General features: G+C 31.4%; 1 protein-coding gene across 1 annotated transcript; it reads right to left on the bottom strand.

The window, feature by feature from the left end:
• Positions 1–1,691: 1,691 nt before the first annotated feature.
• On the bottom strand, positions 1,692–18,563 carry LOC143059290 (Golgi reassembly-stacking protein 2-like). The gene is made up of 11 exons (XM_076232771.1): positions 18,408–18,563; positions 16,209–16,289; positions 12,603–12,760; positions 11,987–12,032; positions 11,257–11,343; positions 8,157–8,287; positions 7,635–7,770; positions 4,763–4,835; positions 4,006–4,125; positions 2,915–3,043; positions 1,692–2,478 (listed from the first exon to the last, which is right to left on the bottom strand). The coding sequence occupies exons 1-11, from the start codon at positions 18,468–18,470 to the stop codon at positions 2,246–2,248; spliced, it is 1,257 nt and encodes a 418-aa protein (XP_076088886.1). The 5' UTR covers positions 18,471–18,563; the 3' UTR covers positions 1,692–2,245.
• Between the last annotated feature and the right edge of the window lie 1,526 nt (positions 18,564–20,089).

The raw sequence follows: 20,089 nt of genomic DNA, 5'->3' as shown, positions 1-20,089 counted from the left end.
AATGTTATTACACAATCAAGCTAATCATGTAGCAATTCAAAGTGTTACAGGTAATGGTGCCATCCGATTGGTATGACCACTATTGAATACTAATGTTATTGTTACTGCCCCATTAAAAACCATCGAGATGCTATGACGGACTTTAATACACACTATCTGACAGCCCAACTTAACATCTTGACCTTTTTCAAATATGCAAAATGAAGTGAATCAACTCTTTTACTCATCTTTTTGTCTGCTTACAACTGTACTCTTCAATATCTCATCATTTACTCACCAAATGTAAGAGGCTAGTACTTAACTTTTATCTCACAAAGTTAGATTTGCCAAATTATTTGTTTTCACATTTAAACAATTGAATTTGTCCGAATCAAAAAAGAAGGGCCAAATATACCAAAGGGAATGAATCAAATAGGGATGAAGTAAAAAAAGCAGTTATTACCTTAAGAAGATGACGTTAGGCAGCTAAAGTGCAATGGCAAACAAAAACATATACTATGAAGCTTGCTTTTTATTATAACTGCATGATGAGGTAGTTTTTTTTGGTTCAAGATCACATGCATGATATATGGTTACATTCAACAGGAAGACAGACATGTCACCTTTTTAAGACAAGTTATTCTGTTACCTTTTTTCTGTTGTTCCGTAATGCTAAGCGGGAGCAGCATATGCCAATTTTTAATAAGTGTTACCGTGCCAGATATCAAACCTATGAACTAGTTTCCATCAGCAATATTATCTCTAGATATTTCATATAGCATCTTGGTTAACATGGACATTTGAACTCCCATCTTCTTTCTAAAATTTATAACATCACATCCAATATATAATCGATAGGAAAACCAATTCAGATAGCATCACTTTACCATGGTGCTAAAAGGCCCTAATGAGAATCCTTCAATCATGCTACATAGAGACCACTGATGAATAAGTCGTAGAATGATCATATTTAATCTCAAAAAATGTATTGTGTATTTATCAGACAACAACCCCAGAATACAGAAAAATAAAAAAAAAAATAAACAAAGTCTTAACAAAATTAGATAATTTTAAACTCTAATACCAAAGAAATAAATAAAATAACATAAATAATGCAGAATGATCCTCATTATTTTTTTTTGTCCAGAAACAAGTCATGCATGTTTTTAGAAGAAACCATTTCTAAACAAATGGTGAAAATTATTCTTATTCTTCATAAAAATTAATATGGTCACATTGGACAAGAACTTTCTAAACATTTTGCTAAAGTGTTATTTTTATTTTTAGTCTTAGTATAAATAAGCAAATATGTACAATTGACAAAATTCTACATGTTCTACATACATTTATTGTAAACCAATCACTAAGAATGGCACATTAGCAAAACTAGTGGTTGCAAACAGATCTTTTGATTTAATTCCATTCCAAACAGAAATATATTTTTTCTGTTCTTATTGCTTCAAAGGTTGAAGGGAAATGTATGACTGCTAAATAAATAACTACTCTTTCATTTACCCCATCTACGTTGTGTGTGTTACTATATGAAATACTTCATTGAATTCGCTCCTAATCCAAGGGAAAGGACAGTAGTTCTCCCCACATACTCTATGATTTAGCTAAGTTTGCTAAACGTGGTTTTAAACACTAACCATCAGTCAATAATCAAGTCCACGGAAAATATCTAGTTACAACTTGCATGGATATAAAATCAGTCAGATAGATGTTTTTATTACATTTCATATTTCTTAATGTCAAACACACCTTCATATACATACTAACCAAACACACCAATATACAATATCACTCAAAACTTATCTATAGAGATCAAACATAGCATTTCACATATTTTCATAATTTTTATTTTTTTGGAAGGACATTTGCTGAAAAATTTAGAAATGTCTTAAACACAGTTTTGGTTTTTTGTCCTTATGTCTTTAGTAAGTTATGCACCATGTCTGCCACAAGCTTACATGATATGTGAACATGCACAATATTTCACATAAGATTAACAGTAAACAATGGTTTAAAATTTCTAATATCTTGCTTCTCAGTTATAACAAAATAAATCCATAATTTTAGTGTAATGACAGTTCAAAATAAAATATATTATGCAAATAATATCAATTGGTTTTTTTCTGTGGTCCCAAATTGTGCCGAAATCCTGAAAAAATCAGTTTTCTTTCTTTCTTCTTTCCTTCATATATTGTACATGGATATAAATTTGAAGCATGATGCACATATAAATATAAATTAACACAAATTAGCACTATGATGTAGCTGCTGCTTCAGCAACAGGTACATTTTGTCCAGTAGCAGCCACTGTGGACTGTGCCACATCACTTCCTAACATATTGCCACCAGCAGATCCTGCATCGTTGGGTAACGTAGAATCACCTTGTGATGTTGTTGGTAGAGTAAAGTTTGTAGGCATGTTAGGTAACGGTGCTGGGGCTGGCATGGGGAAACCTGCTGGTAATGTTACACCGCTGGCTGTTCCTCCTAAAAAAAATCAAAGTGCAAAAGTGCTGTAAAGGCAGTAAAGTCAAGTTTTCATTCTTATATATACAAAACCAAGTAATCAAAGGAAAACTACACAAAAATCTACTTAAAAGTGAGAAGGGATATATTCATTAATTTGCTATTACAATAAATCAATTACATATGCACAATGAGTTTGAACTCTAAACCAGGTACAAGAAAAGCCCAAAACATAATTTTTCAAGCATCATTAACTATTATTAATATTTTCTTTTTCTTTTTTAATGATCCATGACAGTTCCTTGATATTCTTTTTTTACAACTTTGTAGATATTTTGACATACATGAAGCATTGACATCTGTTTAATTTTGAAGTTTTAATTCAGCTCCAGTTATACATGACAAAAAGATGTTCATTAATCTAAATTCAGTTTATATGGTTACAAGAATATAATACCTGGTAATGTACTTGAAAATGACGATAGGGGAGGTAACTGCCCAGGCGGCATCCCCGCTATAGAGATAGGTGTTGTTAATGGTGGCATCGACATATTCCCTAAATTAGGCATGGTTGGTAGTGGAAAATCTGAAATATCAAAATAATCTTATTTACAAAAGAGAACATACATATATAATTAATCTTGCAAAAAATTACCATAAATTTTAACAGTTAAATTCCATTAATTAAGAAATTTAACAAATTTATTTATAGACATCCTACTTTTTTCCATTCCAATAGTGTTAAAGTTCAATTCTATAAACATGAGCCAATACAAGTGTATAACATTGTATTTGTTTATAATGCAGACAATAGATAGACAAACAAACTTGTGTATTACAGGAGTATAACTGACTCATAACTAACAAGAATGTGTTCAGAGAACACAGATCTATGCCACATATGCACTGTCACTTTCTATGTTCAGTGGACTGTGAAAACTGGGTAAAATCTCTAATTTAGCATTAAAATAAGAAAGATCATATCAAAGGGAACATGTGTACTAAGTTTCAAGTTGATTGGACTTCAACTTCATCAAAAACGACCTCAACCAAAAAATTAACCTGGAGCGGGACAGACGGACAGACAGACGAACGAACAAACAGACGGATGCACACACCAGAAAACATAATGCCCATGAATGGGGCTTAATAAAAAGTTGACACAGATATATGTCTCACCTGAATTAAATTTTGAAAGTGAAATGCAAATGGGGAAATTAAAATAACAATACTTTAACATGTAAAATATTCAAGACATTCAAAGTAAATTACCCATGACTAAACTTACAAATCAGATAGTTACCTCAAACATGTCAAACCTAAAAATATGAGGTCAAAGTGAGATTATGCCTACTTGATGGAATAGCTGCACTGCCTGCTTAAAGTAAGGGAAAGATTGAAATGGTACCAGGCCCACTTGATTTTGAGGTGAAGGTCAGATAATACTTACTTGATGGAATGGCTGCACCACTTGCTGTAAAGTTCAGGAAATGTTGTAATGGAACCCGGTCCACTTTGATTTTGAGGTCAAGGTCAAATTAAACTTACTTGATGGAATGGCTGCACCACTTGCTGTAAAGTTTGGGAAAGGTTGTAACGGAACACCGCCCACTTGATTTTGACCTGCTGTTCCTACTGATGTTGGTAATACAGGTATTGTTGGTGTTCCTAGAAATAAAAAAAATCATAATTTGTCCAAACATTTATTATTAAGAAACAATATTTAAAAAATAAATGAAATTTGTTTTGTTAACAGGTATTTCACCAGCAATATTTTTCAATATTTTTAATATTTAGTTTGTTTAAAATGGTTTGAGATGCAGAGATGATTTACAATTGGAGACCATATATTACCCTGTGTCTTTTTGATTTGCTGTTATCGAAATTTACCAGATATAAGAGAACCTATCAACTGCTATAGTACTAGTGTTGTTTAAACTTTTGAGACAATTCAATTGAAAATAAAAGTATGTAACTAAATAAAATGCCTCCCTGGGTGCAGTCTAATACGACGGAGAGGTCGAGCCATGAACAGTTGGTACCATTTGGAAACAATATTCAACCTTGATACTGCCTGAATTTGGATTGTGAACAAATTTTTGACAATTAAAAGTTTCATGACACAAAATAAATGTGATGACAGATATTTAAAATTTGAAATGGATTTAGCAGTAGTACAAAAACCAAACAATTCAATGGTAAGTAAAAGTATGTAGTATTTTAAAACAATTCTTTCATCTATATAAGCCTGTAGCTTCAACCAGCGTTATAATAAATCTACTCTAGGCTGAAGAACAATATTTACCTGTATTTAATGATATATTTGTTATCCCAGCTGTTAAATCTGTACCTTGTAAAGGTGAACTTGATAAATTTACCTGAAATAGACCAAATAAATGAACAATTGTAAATAAATATGATTCAATATCAAACCTTTTTCCTCATTATGAATAGACCAGAATATAATTCCTTTACAATCTTTGAAACAAAAATCAAAAGTTTTTAAACGACAATAACTACAAACTAGAACATTAAGTAAACACACATAGCTATACATCCTTAAAGACTATAAATGTTTAAGTCCATAAAATATTACAACCAGGTGCTCCGCAGGGCGCAGCTTTATACGACCGCAGAGGTCAAACTCTGAACAGTTGGGGCAGGTATGGACAAAACATTTAAGCGTGATACAGCTCTGAATTTGGATTGTGATCAAATTTTTGACATTATATGGGTTTTTTACACAAAACAAATGTCAAGATTTTACAAATCAATTAAAGATTTCTTCTTTAAACTTATTTAAAGCTAAAATTAAATAGTTGACACAGCATAGGTTTCTGACACAGAATGAATGTGGTCTAATGAACTTAAAAATTTGTTTGCCTTTGAGCAATTCACTATGCTGTTGAATATTAATCCTTTCAAAAAAATGTTTGAAGAAATTTTCTTTTTATTTATGAAATCTGAAATGAGAACAAGTATGGACACAACTTTTAAGCTAAAAATATTTTAGATAAGATAAGGGAAAAAAAACTTCATCAGCAACATTTTATATTGGCAAATTTCCAATGAAGTTATTTACATAAAGTTATTGGCAAATAAAAATAGAAAATGACATCATAGTCATGTCTGGCAAATGTCCAACATACATTATTTAAAAACATTGTAGATAAGATAAGGAAAAAAAGCTTCATCAGCAACATTCTATATTGGCAAATTTCCAATGAAGTTATTTACATAAAGTTATTGGCAAATAAAAATAGAAAATGACATCATAGTCATGTCTGGCAAATTTCCAACATATATTATCAACTACTATTCTATACAAAGAAAGATAACTTCGATTGAAAATTAATTGCTATTGCACAATATTGTGCAATTAGATATTTCTTGCTATTGTGCAATACTGTACAATTGAAAATTTCTTGCTATTGCACAATACTTGATATGGAATCCTGATTTGGACCAACTTGAAAACTGGGCCCATAATCAAAAATCAAAGTACATGTTTAGATAAAGCATATCAAATAAGCCCAATAATTTAATTTTTGTTAAAATTAAACTTAGTTTAATTTTGGACCCTTTGGACCTTAATGTAGACCAATTTGAAAACTGGACCAAAAATTAAGAATCTACATACACAGTTAGATTTGGCATATAAAGAACCCATATTCAATTTTTGATGAAATCAAACAAAGTTTAATTTTGGACCCCCATTTGGACCAACTTGAAAACTAGGCCAATAATTAAAAATCTAAGTACATTTTTAAATTCAGCATATCAAAGAACCCCAAGGATTCAATTTTTGTTTAAATCAAACAAAGTTTAATTTTGGACCCTTTGGACCTTAATGTAGACCAATTTGAAAACGGGACCAAAAATTAAGAATCTACATACATAGTTAGATTCGGCATATCAAAGAACCCCAATTATTCATTTTTTGATGAAATCACACAAAGTTCAATTTTGGACCCTTTGGGCCCCTTATTCCTAAACTGTTGGGACCAAAACTCCCAAAATCAAACCCAACCTTCCTTTTATGGTCATAAACCTTGTGTTTAAATTTCATAGATTTCTATTTACTTATATTAAAGTTATTGTGCAAAAACCAAAAATAATGTTTATTTGGGCCCCTTTTTGGCCCCTAATTCATAAACTGTTGTGACCTCAACTCCAAAAATCAATCCCGACCTTCCTTTTGTGGTCATAAACCTTGTGTTTGAATTTCATTGATTTCTATTTACTTATACTAAAGTTATTGTGCAAAAACCAAGAATAATGCTTATTTGGGCCCTTTTTTGGCCCTTAATTCCTAAACTGTTGGAACCAAAACTCCCAAAATCAATCCCAACCGTCCTTTTGTGGTCATAAACCTTGTGTCAAAATTTCATAGATTTCTATTCACTTAAACTAAAGTTATAGTGCGAAAACCAAGAAAATGCTTATTTGGGCCCTTTTTGGCCCCTAATTCCTAAAATGTTGGGACCAAAACTCCCAAAATCAATCCCAACCTTCCTTTTGTGGTCATAAACCTTGTGTTAAAATTTCATTGATTTCTATTCACTTTTACTAAAGTTAGAGTGCAAAAACTAAAAGTATTCGTACGACGACGACAACGCAGGACGACGACGCCAACGTGATAGCAATATACGACCAAAAAATTAAAATTTTTGCGGTCGTATAAAAAAGGATATAGGAGTTTTCTAGGAGTATGATATCCCACTATGCACATCCTGAGTCTACAATAACACCAGTCAAGCCAGTAAGGAGGAGTTGTGCTTAGAACAGAATATCCAAAAAAATTGCAAGATTACAATAAGTTAATTTAATTATCTCCCCTTTCACATGCTAAATTACATTTCTTTGTTCACATCCTCATATTTATGTAGTATTCTTCAATTGTGTAAATTTTCGTTAATACCCATCTAATCTTTGAGTTGTGCTTTGGATAGCTAGATGATAATTATTTAAGAAAGTAAAAATTGATTATCTCCCTTTCAATATGTTGAATTAACTATTTCCCTCTGTGAACATCCTGGTGTAGCCATGGAAGTGTTCTACAATTGCTGAAAAACTTCATTAGAAGTTGCTCTGACAAGACATGTACAAATGAACTGAAAATGGAAGAATGAACGGTCTGATTTTTAATCAGAATGCTGTATACTTTAAAGGTTTACCTCAGCAAAACCATCAGGTGTCTTCTGTGGATTAGGTACTATTACTGCTTCATTTAATGATTTTAGAGGATTTGAACTTGGAAACTGTCTTTTAGGTATTCTGTGTAAATATCCATATCCTATCCCACAGCCAAGGCTGAAAAAGACACATGTCTAATAATTAAACACATAATACTATGTTATTTTTAATTTTATTCATAAAGTTCTGTGCTGTCTAGTGGCACATTTAAATGTTCTACACAATATTCAAATTAAAATAAATACAAAAAAACTGTATTTTATATTAAGCTCTGATGACATCAATTGGTGATTTGATGGTTGCAAATTAAGTTTACTGGCAAAGTGTATATTGTCATCTCCATTCTAATGAAACTGACAGAAAACAACATCAAATCATAAATTTAAAATTTGTCATACATCAATTGTGAATTATGCCATGAAAAAGGGTGACATTTATATGGTTTTTAGAAAGGCAATAAGCATTATCATAAGATACACATATAACTCTAATACTTGACCTACCTTCCCTCGCCTCCCCAAGCTCCATTGGGTGTAATTGTAACTTCCCTACATGCATCACTGTCTGTGTTGTACACATATAATCTCAATGGCTTCCCTTCATGGTTTTCTATCAAGGTGAATAAATCCTCTGTCTGTAAAATAAGTAAAAACATAGATGAAAATAAAATGAATATTGCTTAGGTCTAAGTTAATTTAAAATAATGTCCATAGCATTTCTTGACACTTTCATTTTGGAATAATAGAACTGTTATTGAAGATTTGCAACCATCAATTGGGGAATTGATAGTCTCAAATGGGAATTTCACTGCCATACATTTATAAGTAATCATAGTGTAGGAGAAAAGGCAATAAGGCACTTCATTAGGTCTCTGATGGAGGTATGTCTCATGGGTAATCGTACCACATCTTCTTATTTATATATATTTCAGTACCTCCACTCTGCAGACATAAGGTATACTGTCTGTGAGTTGACACACCATAGCATCAGATTTTAATGATTTGGGTGGTACAAAAGATGGTTTTTGAGTATGTGAGCTAGATATGTTTCCAGTGAATGAATTCTACAAACAGATTGATAAGGTGTATCATAGTTTGTTTTGATCATGGAAATCTCGATTGTTAATTGATAAGGTGTATCATAGTTTGTTTTGATCATGGAAATCATGATTGTTAATTGATAAGGTGTATCATAGTTTGTTTTGATCATGGAAATCATGATTGTTAATTGATAAGGTGTATCATAGTTTGTTTTGATCATGGAAATCATGATTGTTAATTGATAAGGTGTATCATAGTTTGTTTTGATCTCGATTGTTAATTGATAAGGTGTATCATAGTTTGTTTTGATCATGGAAATCTCGATTGTTAATTGATAAGGTGTATCATAGTTTGTTTTGATCATGGAAATCATGATTGTTAATTGATAAGGTGTATCATAGTTTGTTTTGATCATGGAAATCATGATTGTTAATTGATAAGGTGTATCATAGTTTGTTTTGATCATGGTAATCATGATTGTTAATTGATAAGGTGTATCATAGTTTGTTTTGATCATGGAAATCTCGATTGTTAATTGATAAGGTGTATCATAGTTTGTTTTGATCATGGAAATCATGATTGTTAATTGATAAGGTGTATCATAGTTTGTTTTGATCATGGAAATCATGATTGTTAATTGATAAGGTGTATCATAGTTTGTTTTGATCATGGTAATCATGATTGTTAATTGATAAGGTGTATCATAGTTTGTTTTGATCATGGAAATCTCGATTGTTAATTGATAAGGTGTATCATAGTTTGTTTTGATCATGGAAATCTCGATTGTTAATTGATAAGGTGTATCATAGTTTGTTTTGATTATTTTCATGTTTGTATAAACGAAGCTTGAGAAAAAACAAAAAGCTAAATACTCATTGAGGAACATATCAATTATTGTAATCCAACTAATTTATAGCCAGTCGTTTATTATCACAACTTTAGCTTGTAGAAAAATAATGTGATTATAAATCATCTTGTATATCAATGTATACATGGTATATTTCTTGAACTTGGATTTTTCCTTTTTGACAATATCTAGTAAAAATTGTGAAAATGAATTGCTGTGAAATGGAGGAGTAAAGGTAAAAGCAGAATTAATTATCTTCAAAATTAAATTGGTTCACTGTACATTAAATATACTAAAATAATTTAAAATATATAAATATTACTATTAAAGCTATGTCAATATGAAAAAAATATGAGCTTTATACAATGAAAGGATATGTGTAACTACATGTAGCTATAGTCATTAAAGTGTGGAGTGACATTGAAACCAAAACAGGAATTGTATGGACACATTTCCTGACAAATATTATTCCAAAAAGATTATCTTGTGAGTTGTTGTCATTTATCTTTTTCTACACTTTGGTAGTTTTTCATTTTATATAAAGTGCAAGTGAAATTCTAATATAAAAATTAAAAAAAAAAATTTATCATAATTTGGTTTGTTAAAAATTAAACGCTATATGTTAAAACAGAAAATCCTATTGATATTGTTTCTTCTGAGAGAATCATATACATGATAAAACCAAATCTAAAAATAGTAATTTCACATCTAGTAGTATAATTTCAGCTCAAACTGCTATGTAAAGATATTCAAAGATATATCTAAGCAAATCCTAGTCCACCTGAGTGTCTATATCATATCTTAGGGTCAATTTCTACTGATCAAGAATCATTATAACATCAAATATTGATAAAAATATGCAGTAAAGGCAAGTTCCATTAAATTCATACAGAGTTATTTCCCCTTATTTAGCTATGTATAGAACATCTATCCATATATCTATATCTATACAAACAATATATAAAGATTACATGCATATCTTCATACATGAATTAATTCAATAAAGTGATAGAGGGAAATATTACTCAGCTTACATTTAACATGGATTGTGTTTTGTTCATATGTAAAATATATATATATGTTTTAATTTGAGCATAGATTAATATTATACGTCTCTACAAAAACTGCATGACTTCTACATCTAAAATTCAATATGCAAAACTTTTTTCCAATTCATTTGGCTGATCAAGAAAATTTTACTCCTCAGAATACAGTTTCACTAGCCTTAGGACCATATATGGCTTGTGGTAAGTCATGCAGGCTATTTTTATTCAAATAATCAGAATGATAAAACATTATTTTTGGCGGTACTTGTGATTATATAAGTTTTTAATGGCCAAAAGTCAAAATTAAGTTGTTATATATATGATTTAGATACCCATTGGACAGGTTGTGTTATAAATAGTACACTATGTATTTTTTTGTTATGGTTGCATTTTACCTTTCTGTCATTATCATTAAATAGTACCGGGGGAAACTACAATCATAAAAATAAGGGAAATTAACTAGAAAATACACATCTCAGTTAATAAAGGTGGCGAAGTTACCTCTTATTCATTTTATGCATCAAATTTAGGCTGCAGCTAGTAATCAAAATATTATTAGAAATAAGTTTTAGTAATGAAATGTGTTAAACTTTTCCCAATTCTATGAGATTTGTACATATTTCAAAAGTCTGAGTTAGAGATACAATAAGACCTATATAGAATTAATTACCTCATGTAATACTGAATCTGCTCCAATGATATAATCTGTATGGGATTTGAGTCCTGCCAAATCAGCTGGTGAATTCGGATTAACTTCCTACAAATGACACTCAGAATGATGTTTTATCAAATACAGATAATCACAGAAAATAAACCATACTTATATAATTCTTTCAAACTATCAATTTTGCCAGAAATGTTAATAAAATATGACTTTTTCTTTTTGTTAGTTGATTTTTGTGTTGCATGTCATTCTAATGAGTAAAACCCATTCCAACTGGTATTTAGTTTGTTCTAAAGTTGTGCTATTAAACATTCGTTTGGGGTCATAAGTCATGCCATTAATATCTTTTATTAATTAGTTTAAACATATTTATTTATAGTGGATTGGGAAACAAGTTTTGCAACTTATATAAATCCCTTTCCACTTTGCAGGTGCGAGTGCTACCTTGTAGCGGCATTAGCCTGCTCTTTTTCGAAATTTACAAGGGCGTCTTTAACGTGCAAGAGATATGGCTCTCTCTTAACACGGGTCAGTCATTTATCGTCCCCCTTTTATTAATTGTTTCACTTGTTTAAGTATGTATATCTATAAAGCTTACAATACAGTATTAGTTTTGCTCATTGTTAAACTGCAGTTGCTAACATCCATGTAGTTTTGTCTCTGCTGAATTAATTGGCAATCATACCACATCTCCAATTTCTTAGATCTATTTGATGTATCAATAATTTCTACCTACCAACACATGCCAAACATTCTCATTGGCTCCTTCAAAGGAACAGAATCTGAAATAGAATAAAATAATCTATTCATCTTCAAAAACCCAATGCACTATCATCATGATTATGTCGTTTGGGATCCTCACAGGGAGTATGTGAGAATATTTCCAAGAAAACAAGTTAAGATTTCAAATATGTTTGCTAATTATATAATGAAAAAGTATGTTTTCATTTAATAGATCTTTAATGTCTTTTTAAATCATTTTTTTGAAATTTTAGCATTAAAAGGTAAAGACTGTTTTCATTTAACATAACATTATATAATGCATTACAGATTACCTGCTTTAATTATAGTTCTATGGTTCAACTGTGATTATGGACAAAGAAAGATAACTCCAATTTCAAATATCACTTCATTTATTTCTTCAGAACAGATTCATACACATTATGCCAGCATATTTAACATAATAACCTTTAACAGTAGAATATTTTTTTCAATTTTCTATTGATTCTATTGGCCAGGAGTATCATTTATACATGTCTGGGTTAACATGTCAGTGGCCAATATAGAAAACAATAACTCTACATTGAACAATGTTGAAACCACTATATTTTTATATGAAATACAACTCTTACCTGATACTAACACCAAGTAGTCCTTCCCCACCCCAGTTATGACTAGGTATAATTGTGGCTTCTCTAACGGATTGGGTTTTACTGCTGTATACAACCATTTTGACTTCTTTCTCAATGTTTGCTCTCAATAAACTTTTCAAAGTATCATCATCTTGATTCTGAAATGTAAATTGTTTAAAGTGACAATCAAGCTAAAATGTAGAGAAATACTTGTAATTCAAAGGATTTCAAATACATAAAGCACATCTCTAACAGCTCCAGAATTAAATGGGGAATGTGTCTATGGGATACATATGATAGACACCTGACTTACATATAATGTTATAAAGGGACATAGCTTAAGAACAGTGAAAGTGAGGCTACAAAACTTTATACTTGATCGAGTTTTGTGTTGGTGAGCATATTGTATAAAATTGAGAATGGAAATGGGGACTGTGTCAAAGAGACAACAACCCAGTGTTCTCCCCAGGCCCTTAAAGGACCACGGGCCCACGATGTATAATTTTCTGCCGCGGTGGTATCGTTCTTGCCGCGATGTATAATTTTTTTCCGTGGTGCTAAAGTTTTCGGTAAAAAAATCGTATTAAAATCGGTAAAGTTTCAGATGACTTAAACTTTACATCAAAATTGACCAGTTCTTACCATTGACAAGATGATTGTTTACACCACGTGATCGATTTACCTGTTGAGGTTAACCTTGATGATTGGATTTAATCGATGTACATGATTCTTTTGTGTTTTAATTAATTAAGAGATCATAATTTAAATAACAGACTTGTGAGGGACAAGCAGACATTTGTTAATGAACCCTATTACGCCAGTCTCAAGTCAAAATAATTTGCCTTTTAGGAATTAATTGTGGAGTTACTTCCCCTGATTTTGCTAATTACAAATAAATGCTCCTAACATATAATTTCTCATTGCAAATAAAAATAAAGTACAAATTGAATGCAAAATTATATTAGAATGTTACATTAAGGATGAAAACATTCTTAGAACATACCAACAAAAATGTTTTGCAAATTATTTTTGAGAATCATACCATTATTGATGCACAGACATATTATAATAGATGGGTAATTTATACAGTGTCAACATTATTTGACTATAACAGGTCTAAAAAGCCTACTGCCACAACTCTAATACATTCCCATGCATGACTAAAGCTAGGGATGAACCTCTCCATGTCTGTAACAAAGTATTAATCATAAAAACAAATTTGTTGTTGTCTAAAAGAATCAGATCTAAAACTATGGAAAATAGCTTTTAATTTACTGAAGGTTCTGTATCAAAAATCTTGTTTAAAGTTCATTGTTATGGGGAATGTGTAGTGTAACTACAAGTATCGGGACAAAATGGCTTGATCAAAATATAAGAAGTGACTTTAGCTTAAAGACTAATTGTGCTTTCTTTTATTTATTCTTCAAAGATATTAAAGTATACAAACTGTTTATTAATTTACTTTTTCTACCAATAATTTTCTGACCCAAAGTCCTACAACACAGTTCCACAGTAAACAAAACAAAGGCAAACAGGTAATGACAAAAAATAACAAGAAAAAAAATAAGCGACGCAAAGCGACACAAAATACTGTAAAATTCATTTCGTCACGCGTTACCCTGGTGCTATCCAAAAATCCTGGGGAGAACACTGCAACCTGACCATAGGTTTTTTTTTTGTGGTAATAAGCATTGTGTATAAGTTTCATTACATTTGGTTAAAGGAAACAATCTGGAAATTTTTAGAACTAACCACATTAGAGTGCTAACGATGCAATTTTCCATATATTTAATGTTTCCAAGGGGCATAACTAATTTTAAAATTATTGAGCCGCACTGATTTTCCCACTTGTCATGCTTGTCCAAGATACAGCTACTACATGTAATATAAACCTATGGAAATAAATGTGAAGAAAACCAAGATTATAATATTCAATAGGAGTGGTAGACTCCTTAATGAAAATTTTAATGTAGGAAATAATTCTATTGAATGTGTTAAACAATACAAATATCTTGGCATAGTCATCCAAAATACTGGAAACTTTAATGAAGCCAGGAAACAATTATTCCAAAAAGGTCAAAAGGCCAGTTTTAAACTTTATAAAGATTTGAAATCATCTAATCCTCCTATTAAAACTCTTTTGCATTTATTTGATCACTGTATACAGCCAATTGTAACTTATGGTTGTGAAAATTGGGGTGTTATTAACATTACTTCTAAAAGGAAAAATTTGTCCCTTTATGACATATTTAAAGATTGGGAGTTTGAGAAGCTAAATTTAAAATTTTGTAAGTATATTATTGGTGTTACAAAGATGTGCACAAATGTAGCAGTCCTGTCTGAATTGGGTAGATATCCTCTTTATATAAATTTGCTAACACATATGTTTATGTATTGGCATAGACTAGAGAATTCTCCATCTGATTTATTGAAAAATGCTTATGCTGAGTTAAAAATGATAGAAAGTAAAGGTCAAACCAGTTCCAATAATTCATGGCTCTCTAATATCATTTTCTACAGTGAAAAATTGGGTATTGACCTAAATATATGTAAAAATCTAGGAAAAAATAAATTTAAAAACTTATTGAAAAAACAGCTCAAATCAAATTTTCAAAATGATTGGGAGAAAATGCGAGATTTTTATTTACAGAATCAAGGCAAATTGGACACTTATTTTTCATTCAAAAAGTCATTTGACTATGAAAATTATTTAGATTTAAAGCACCCACAAAAACATTTATTAACAAAATACAGACTTAGCAATCACTGTTTAAGAATAGAAACTGGCAGACATGAACGAATTACCAATGTATGTGGTAAATATGAAATATTACCTCGACATGAGAGGATATGTTTATATTGTAATACAAATTGTATTGAAAATGAAATGCACTTTCTTCTGGAATGCTCTATTTACAATAACCTCAGAAGAGATATCACTGATTATATAAAAAAATACCCCAGTTTAGATAGTTTAAATATAAATGATCTTTTTTCATGGATCATGATTAATGAAGATAGCAGATTTCTATCTATTTTATGTGCATACCTGGATAAAGGCCTGCAACTAAGAAAATCAGAAAATTAGTTAGATACTCTAAAATATATCAAAATTATCTCCCCTTGACCACTGATCCTTTCTTCATGCATTTGAATTTCAATTATTATTTTATGTTTCTTTAATCACTCTGTAATGTTTATGTCATGTTGTAATTAATGTTATGCTCTTAATGGGCCCTTTAATTTGGAAAATAAAAATATTGTATTATAATATTAATTTTATAAAAATCTGGCAAGAACTGTACATGTCAGAGCTAGCACCAACAAGACTGATTGTATGGACGCCTTGCATTTCTATGTCCCCTTTAACCATTGCAGGGGGGACAAAAATCTACATGATTTCCATTTAAATTTTTTTTTCTCTGTCTTTTTTGTATTTAAACTATTAACAAGGCAATCAAATTGACTAGACAAGCTGCTAGTACTGAATAATTTGTGACATAGAAAATATAAGTTACGCCAGATCAAATTATATAAATTGTCATTTTTTCTATCAAAGCACTTTGCTAATACTACATGTACATGATGTAATCACTCTATACCTACCAGTCTTGTATTTCCAATAGCAACAATGAAGTCAAAGAAAGCCTCTAACCCTGCCTTATGTCCAGGGGATCCTGGTTGTACCTACAAAATAAGATTACTAAAATGAAAATTGGCAGATTATAAAGTACTATTATTAAGCAAGACTTTCATTTCTTGATGGTGTTAGTGATTCAGTAATGTATCCTCTGTGTACAGTAGATCTGCACCTGGATCATGTGTTAGTGATTCAGTAATGTATCCTGTGTACAGTAGATCTGCACCTGGCTCATGTGTTAGTGATTCAGTAATGTATCCTGTGTACAGTAGATCTGCACCTGGATCATGTGTTAGTGATTCAGTAATGTATCATGTGTTTCTTATGCATACCATGAACTGAATGCATGTTCTCTTTGTATTATATCATCTAATCAAAGGAATTAATCTTGTACCAGTTGATGTGTAAAATCTACATCATGTAATCCTAGTGTCACACATGTAATATACATGTACACTGTAACAAGCATGTACATGAATGCATAGTTAACTGATTGTAACATGTGATGATGTGTTTGAAATAGTTTAACTGAAATTTATCTGATGCTGATCATGATTTTTACAAATCTAATAGGGTTGCTTAATTGCATTTTAAATTTATGAGAAAACACAGTCACCTTCATTGATTGCTGATTGCTTAACATGATACAGTGGTAAATATTTCATGCATATTCAGGCAATCATATGAAAAGATCATCAAATAAACAAACTTATTTACATTTATAGCTAAACACAACGCAATAAATTCAATAATTGATAAGTGACCAGAGTTGTCTTCCAAACTTTTCATAAGTGGTCTGGTTTTTTATACAGGTCTGAGTAGTCTTTTATTTAGACAGGTTCATCATGTAATCATGGGCATATTTTTCAATACTGTTGTGAACCTAAACTATATATGTCCAACCATTGGTCCATTGAAATTACTAAACAAATTCAACTTTAGGAAGAGGACAATGTTTATTTTGTGCCAAAAAAATGTTGTATTTTGGAAGGATATCTTGAAATTGTATACTCCTAGCTGAGCTACACATTACACTTGTTGATTTCATTGTACAAAATGATACAACTGTCATGTATGTTTTAACTATTTGGACAAACTAGGAAAAACACCAACTTCCCCAAAACAGGTCATCAGTAACATTTCTTTGTTTGAAGTGTTACAATGGATTAATAATGTTTCTTTGAAAAGTTTAATGGAGTTGAATTATTGACGCCATACAACAATCAATTTAACATTGTGGCATTCAATATTTTGTATTATGAAGTCAAAATTTTACGGGAACCTTTGAGATGTTTAATAATGGCAGACAAATAGCAATAAGGTGTATGCAAATAAGATGTTTGCTTCCTATAGGATGATAGGCATGAACTATACACCTTGTTGCTTTATGTCTGCCATATTAATCATCGCAAAGGTTCCCATAAAATTCTAACTTCACAATATAAAATATCTGAAGCCGCAATGGAAAAGTGATTGTTGTATGATGTCAAATTAAGTTCAACCAGCACAGATTCTTAGGTCAAGCGAAACAGATATCCATAATCCTAATAGCATACACCTTATCGATATTCCAAGCTGACCAAAGAATCTGCCCCCTTTGAACTATAAAATGTATCGATGTCATACAACAATCATTTTTCCATTGTGGCGTCAGATATTTTGTATTATTTATGACGTCAAAATTTTACAGGAACTTGTATAATGTCCAGTAATTGTGGTCAAATAGCAATAAGATCATGTGTATAGAAAGGCATCCAAGCAAGCAATCAAAGTCACATAATCATTTTGAATAAACGAGATCAAGTCACCTTAAAGCTTCTCCAGGTGAAGGGTTTGTGTGTACTCAATAGCTAATTTCTGGGTGTAAACACAGCCATATTTTTCCATACTAACTTTGATTGTTGAACACAAACCATTTCGGCATCTGTCCGATCACAAAAATGGCAGATAATTTCAACTTTCGGAAGCCGGTAATGGTGTTGTAGTGCAAAACTAATGTCGCATTGAGGAATAAAATAATGAAATTGGCAACACGTCGTAGCTACGCATGACTCCCGACCCGTTGACTACAACTTACAAGTCAAATGAAATGTCATGCATGTTTTGTGGATGTTTCTATGGGTTTTCATTAGTTCTGAAAAATGACATCACTTTCAAAGTTTTACCCTTAGAACATGGTAGCCCTCCGTTCCTCCACCTGGAATCTCTGTACTAAAGGCTGCACCCATTGACTCGGTTTCTCAAATAAATTTAGAAGCCGGTTGACGTTATAAACAAGATGGCCTCGACGTGGCATTCATTGCATTCTGGGTAAACTTACTTCCGGTATCTAAATTGTGGACCGATTCCGGATACGGAATAAACATTTTCCGACAAAGAAAAGTAACATGTAACAAATCAAATCATATCATAATATGAGCAGTGAATTTGAGGAAGGCGCTACCTTAGGGAGCTACCATTTGATTTTTCTGGGGGGGGGGGGGGAAGGGGGGGCTAGGGTGAAATTTGAAAAAAATAGGCAGGACAGGAGTTTTGAGTAAAAAAAAAAGGCAGGATGAGAAACTTGTTAAAAAAAAAAGGCAGGATGACAATTTTTGTAAAAAAAAGTCAGGATAAACTATTAAAAAAAAAGGCAGGACCGAATAGAGTAAAAAATAAAAAGGCAGGACAGAGATTACAACTAAAAAAAAAAAAAAAAAAAAGCAGGACAAAATTTTCATCCTAGCCCCCCCCCCCCCCCCCCAAAAAAAATCAAATGGTAGCTCCCTTAAATGCCAGCTTTATACTATGTCCTATATATTGATTGATTGTTGGTTGCTTAACGTCCAGTGGCAAACATTTCATGCATGTTCAGGACTAGTCCAAATAATTATGACGTCTTGAAAGGCTATTATAATTTTTTTCTTTGACGCCTTACATCGACTGTAAGGCGTCAAAGAAAAAAAATATAATAGCCTTTCAAGACGTCATAATTATTTGGACTAGTTCAGGACGAATGTCCGACATATATTTTAAATCATTCTGTGTGCGCGTGCTTTGAAATGATTAAAAGCCTATTTTTACTGAGATCGTATCAAATGTATCAGCAGATCATGGTAAAAATAACTTTTACCTGATATCCTATCTTTTTTGTTAAGCGATCGTAAAATCTGTCAAGCATTTTAGCTGACGTTTGCGAAAGTCTATTTTAACAACGAATGAATATTGACAAATCAGGTAATATGAAAGTAATATTGATGTCTGTCAAATTATTTTACGTTCGATACAAATGGCGTTTGCACATGCAAATGAAAAATTTGCAACCGTCATGAACAATCTAATAGAAAACTCAACACCAAAAAGAAAAAAAGCACTGAGGAAGATTATAGACAGAAAAGATACTTGTTTGGACAAACAATCTTTGCTCAAATTAAAGTCGACCAAAAAGGGGAAACGGGCCATCACAGAATTTGCAAAGACACTTTCTGAAAAATACAAAAATACAAGTCTACTCTCCAAAACTTTACACTTAAACAGAAGAACAGTTATAAAAGCTGTAGCTGGAAAACAAAAGAAAACAAGTTCAAAGATCGATGAAAAGACAGTTAAAAGATTTTATTTCAGACACGACGTTTCTCGAGTGCTGCCTCAGAAAAGATACGCGACAAAACTTGGAGCTGGATATCTTATGCAAGTGTCTGTAGCCGCTGCATATAGCAAATTTTAAAAGGAATATCCTTCAAAACAGATTAGTAAGTCTAAATTTGCATCTTTGAGACCCAAAAATGTCACACTTCTATCGGTTGTTCACAGAGAATACTGTGAATTTATTTACTGTGTAAACGTCCGATATAAACTGTTGACGCTG

This window comes from Mytilus galloprovincialis, chromosome 14 (assembly GCF_965363235.1).
Source record: "Mytilus galloprovincialis chromosome 14, xbMytGall1.hap1.1, whole genome shotgun sequence".
Taxonomy (NCBI): Eukaryota; Metazoa; Mollusca; class Bivalvia; order Mytilida; family Mytilidae; genus Mytilus; species Mytilus galloprovincialis.
Note: the sequence above shows the minus strand (reverse complement) of the source record. Positions and strands in the feature narration are given on the sequence as shown.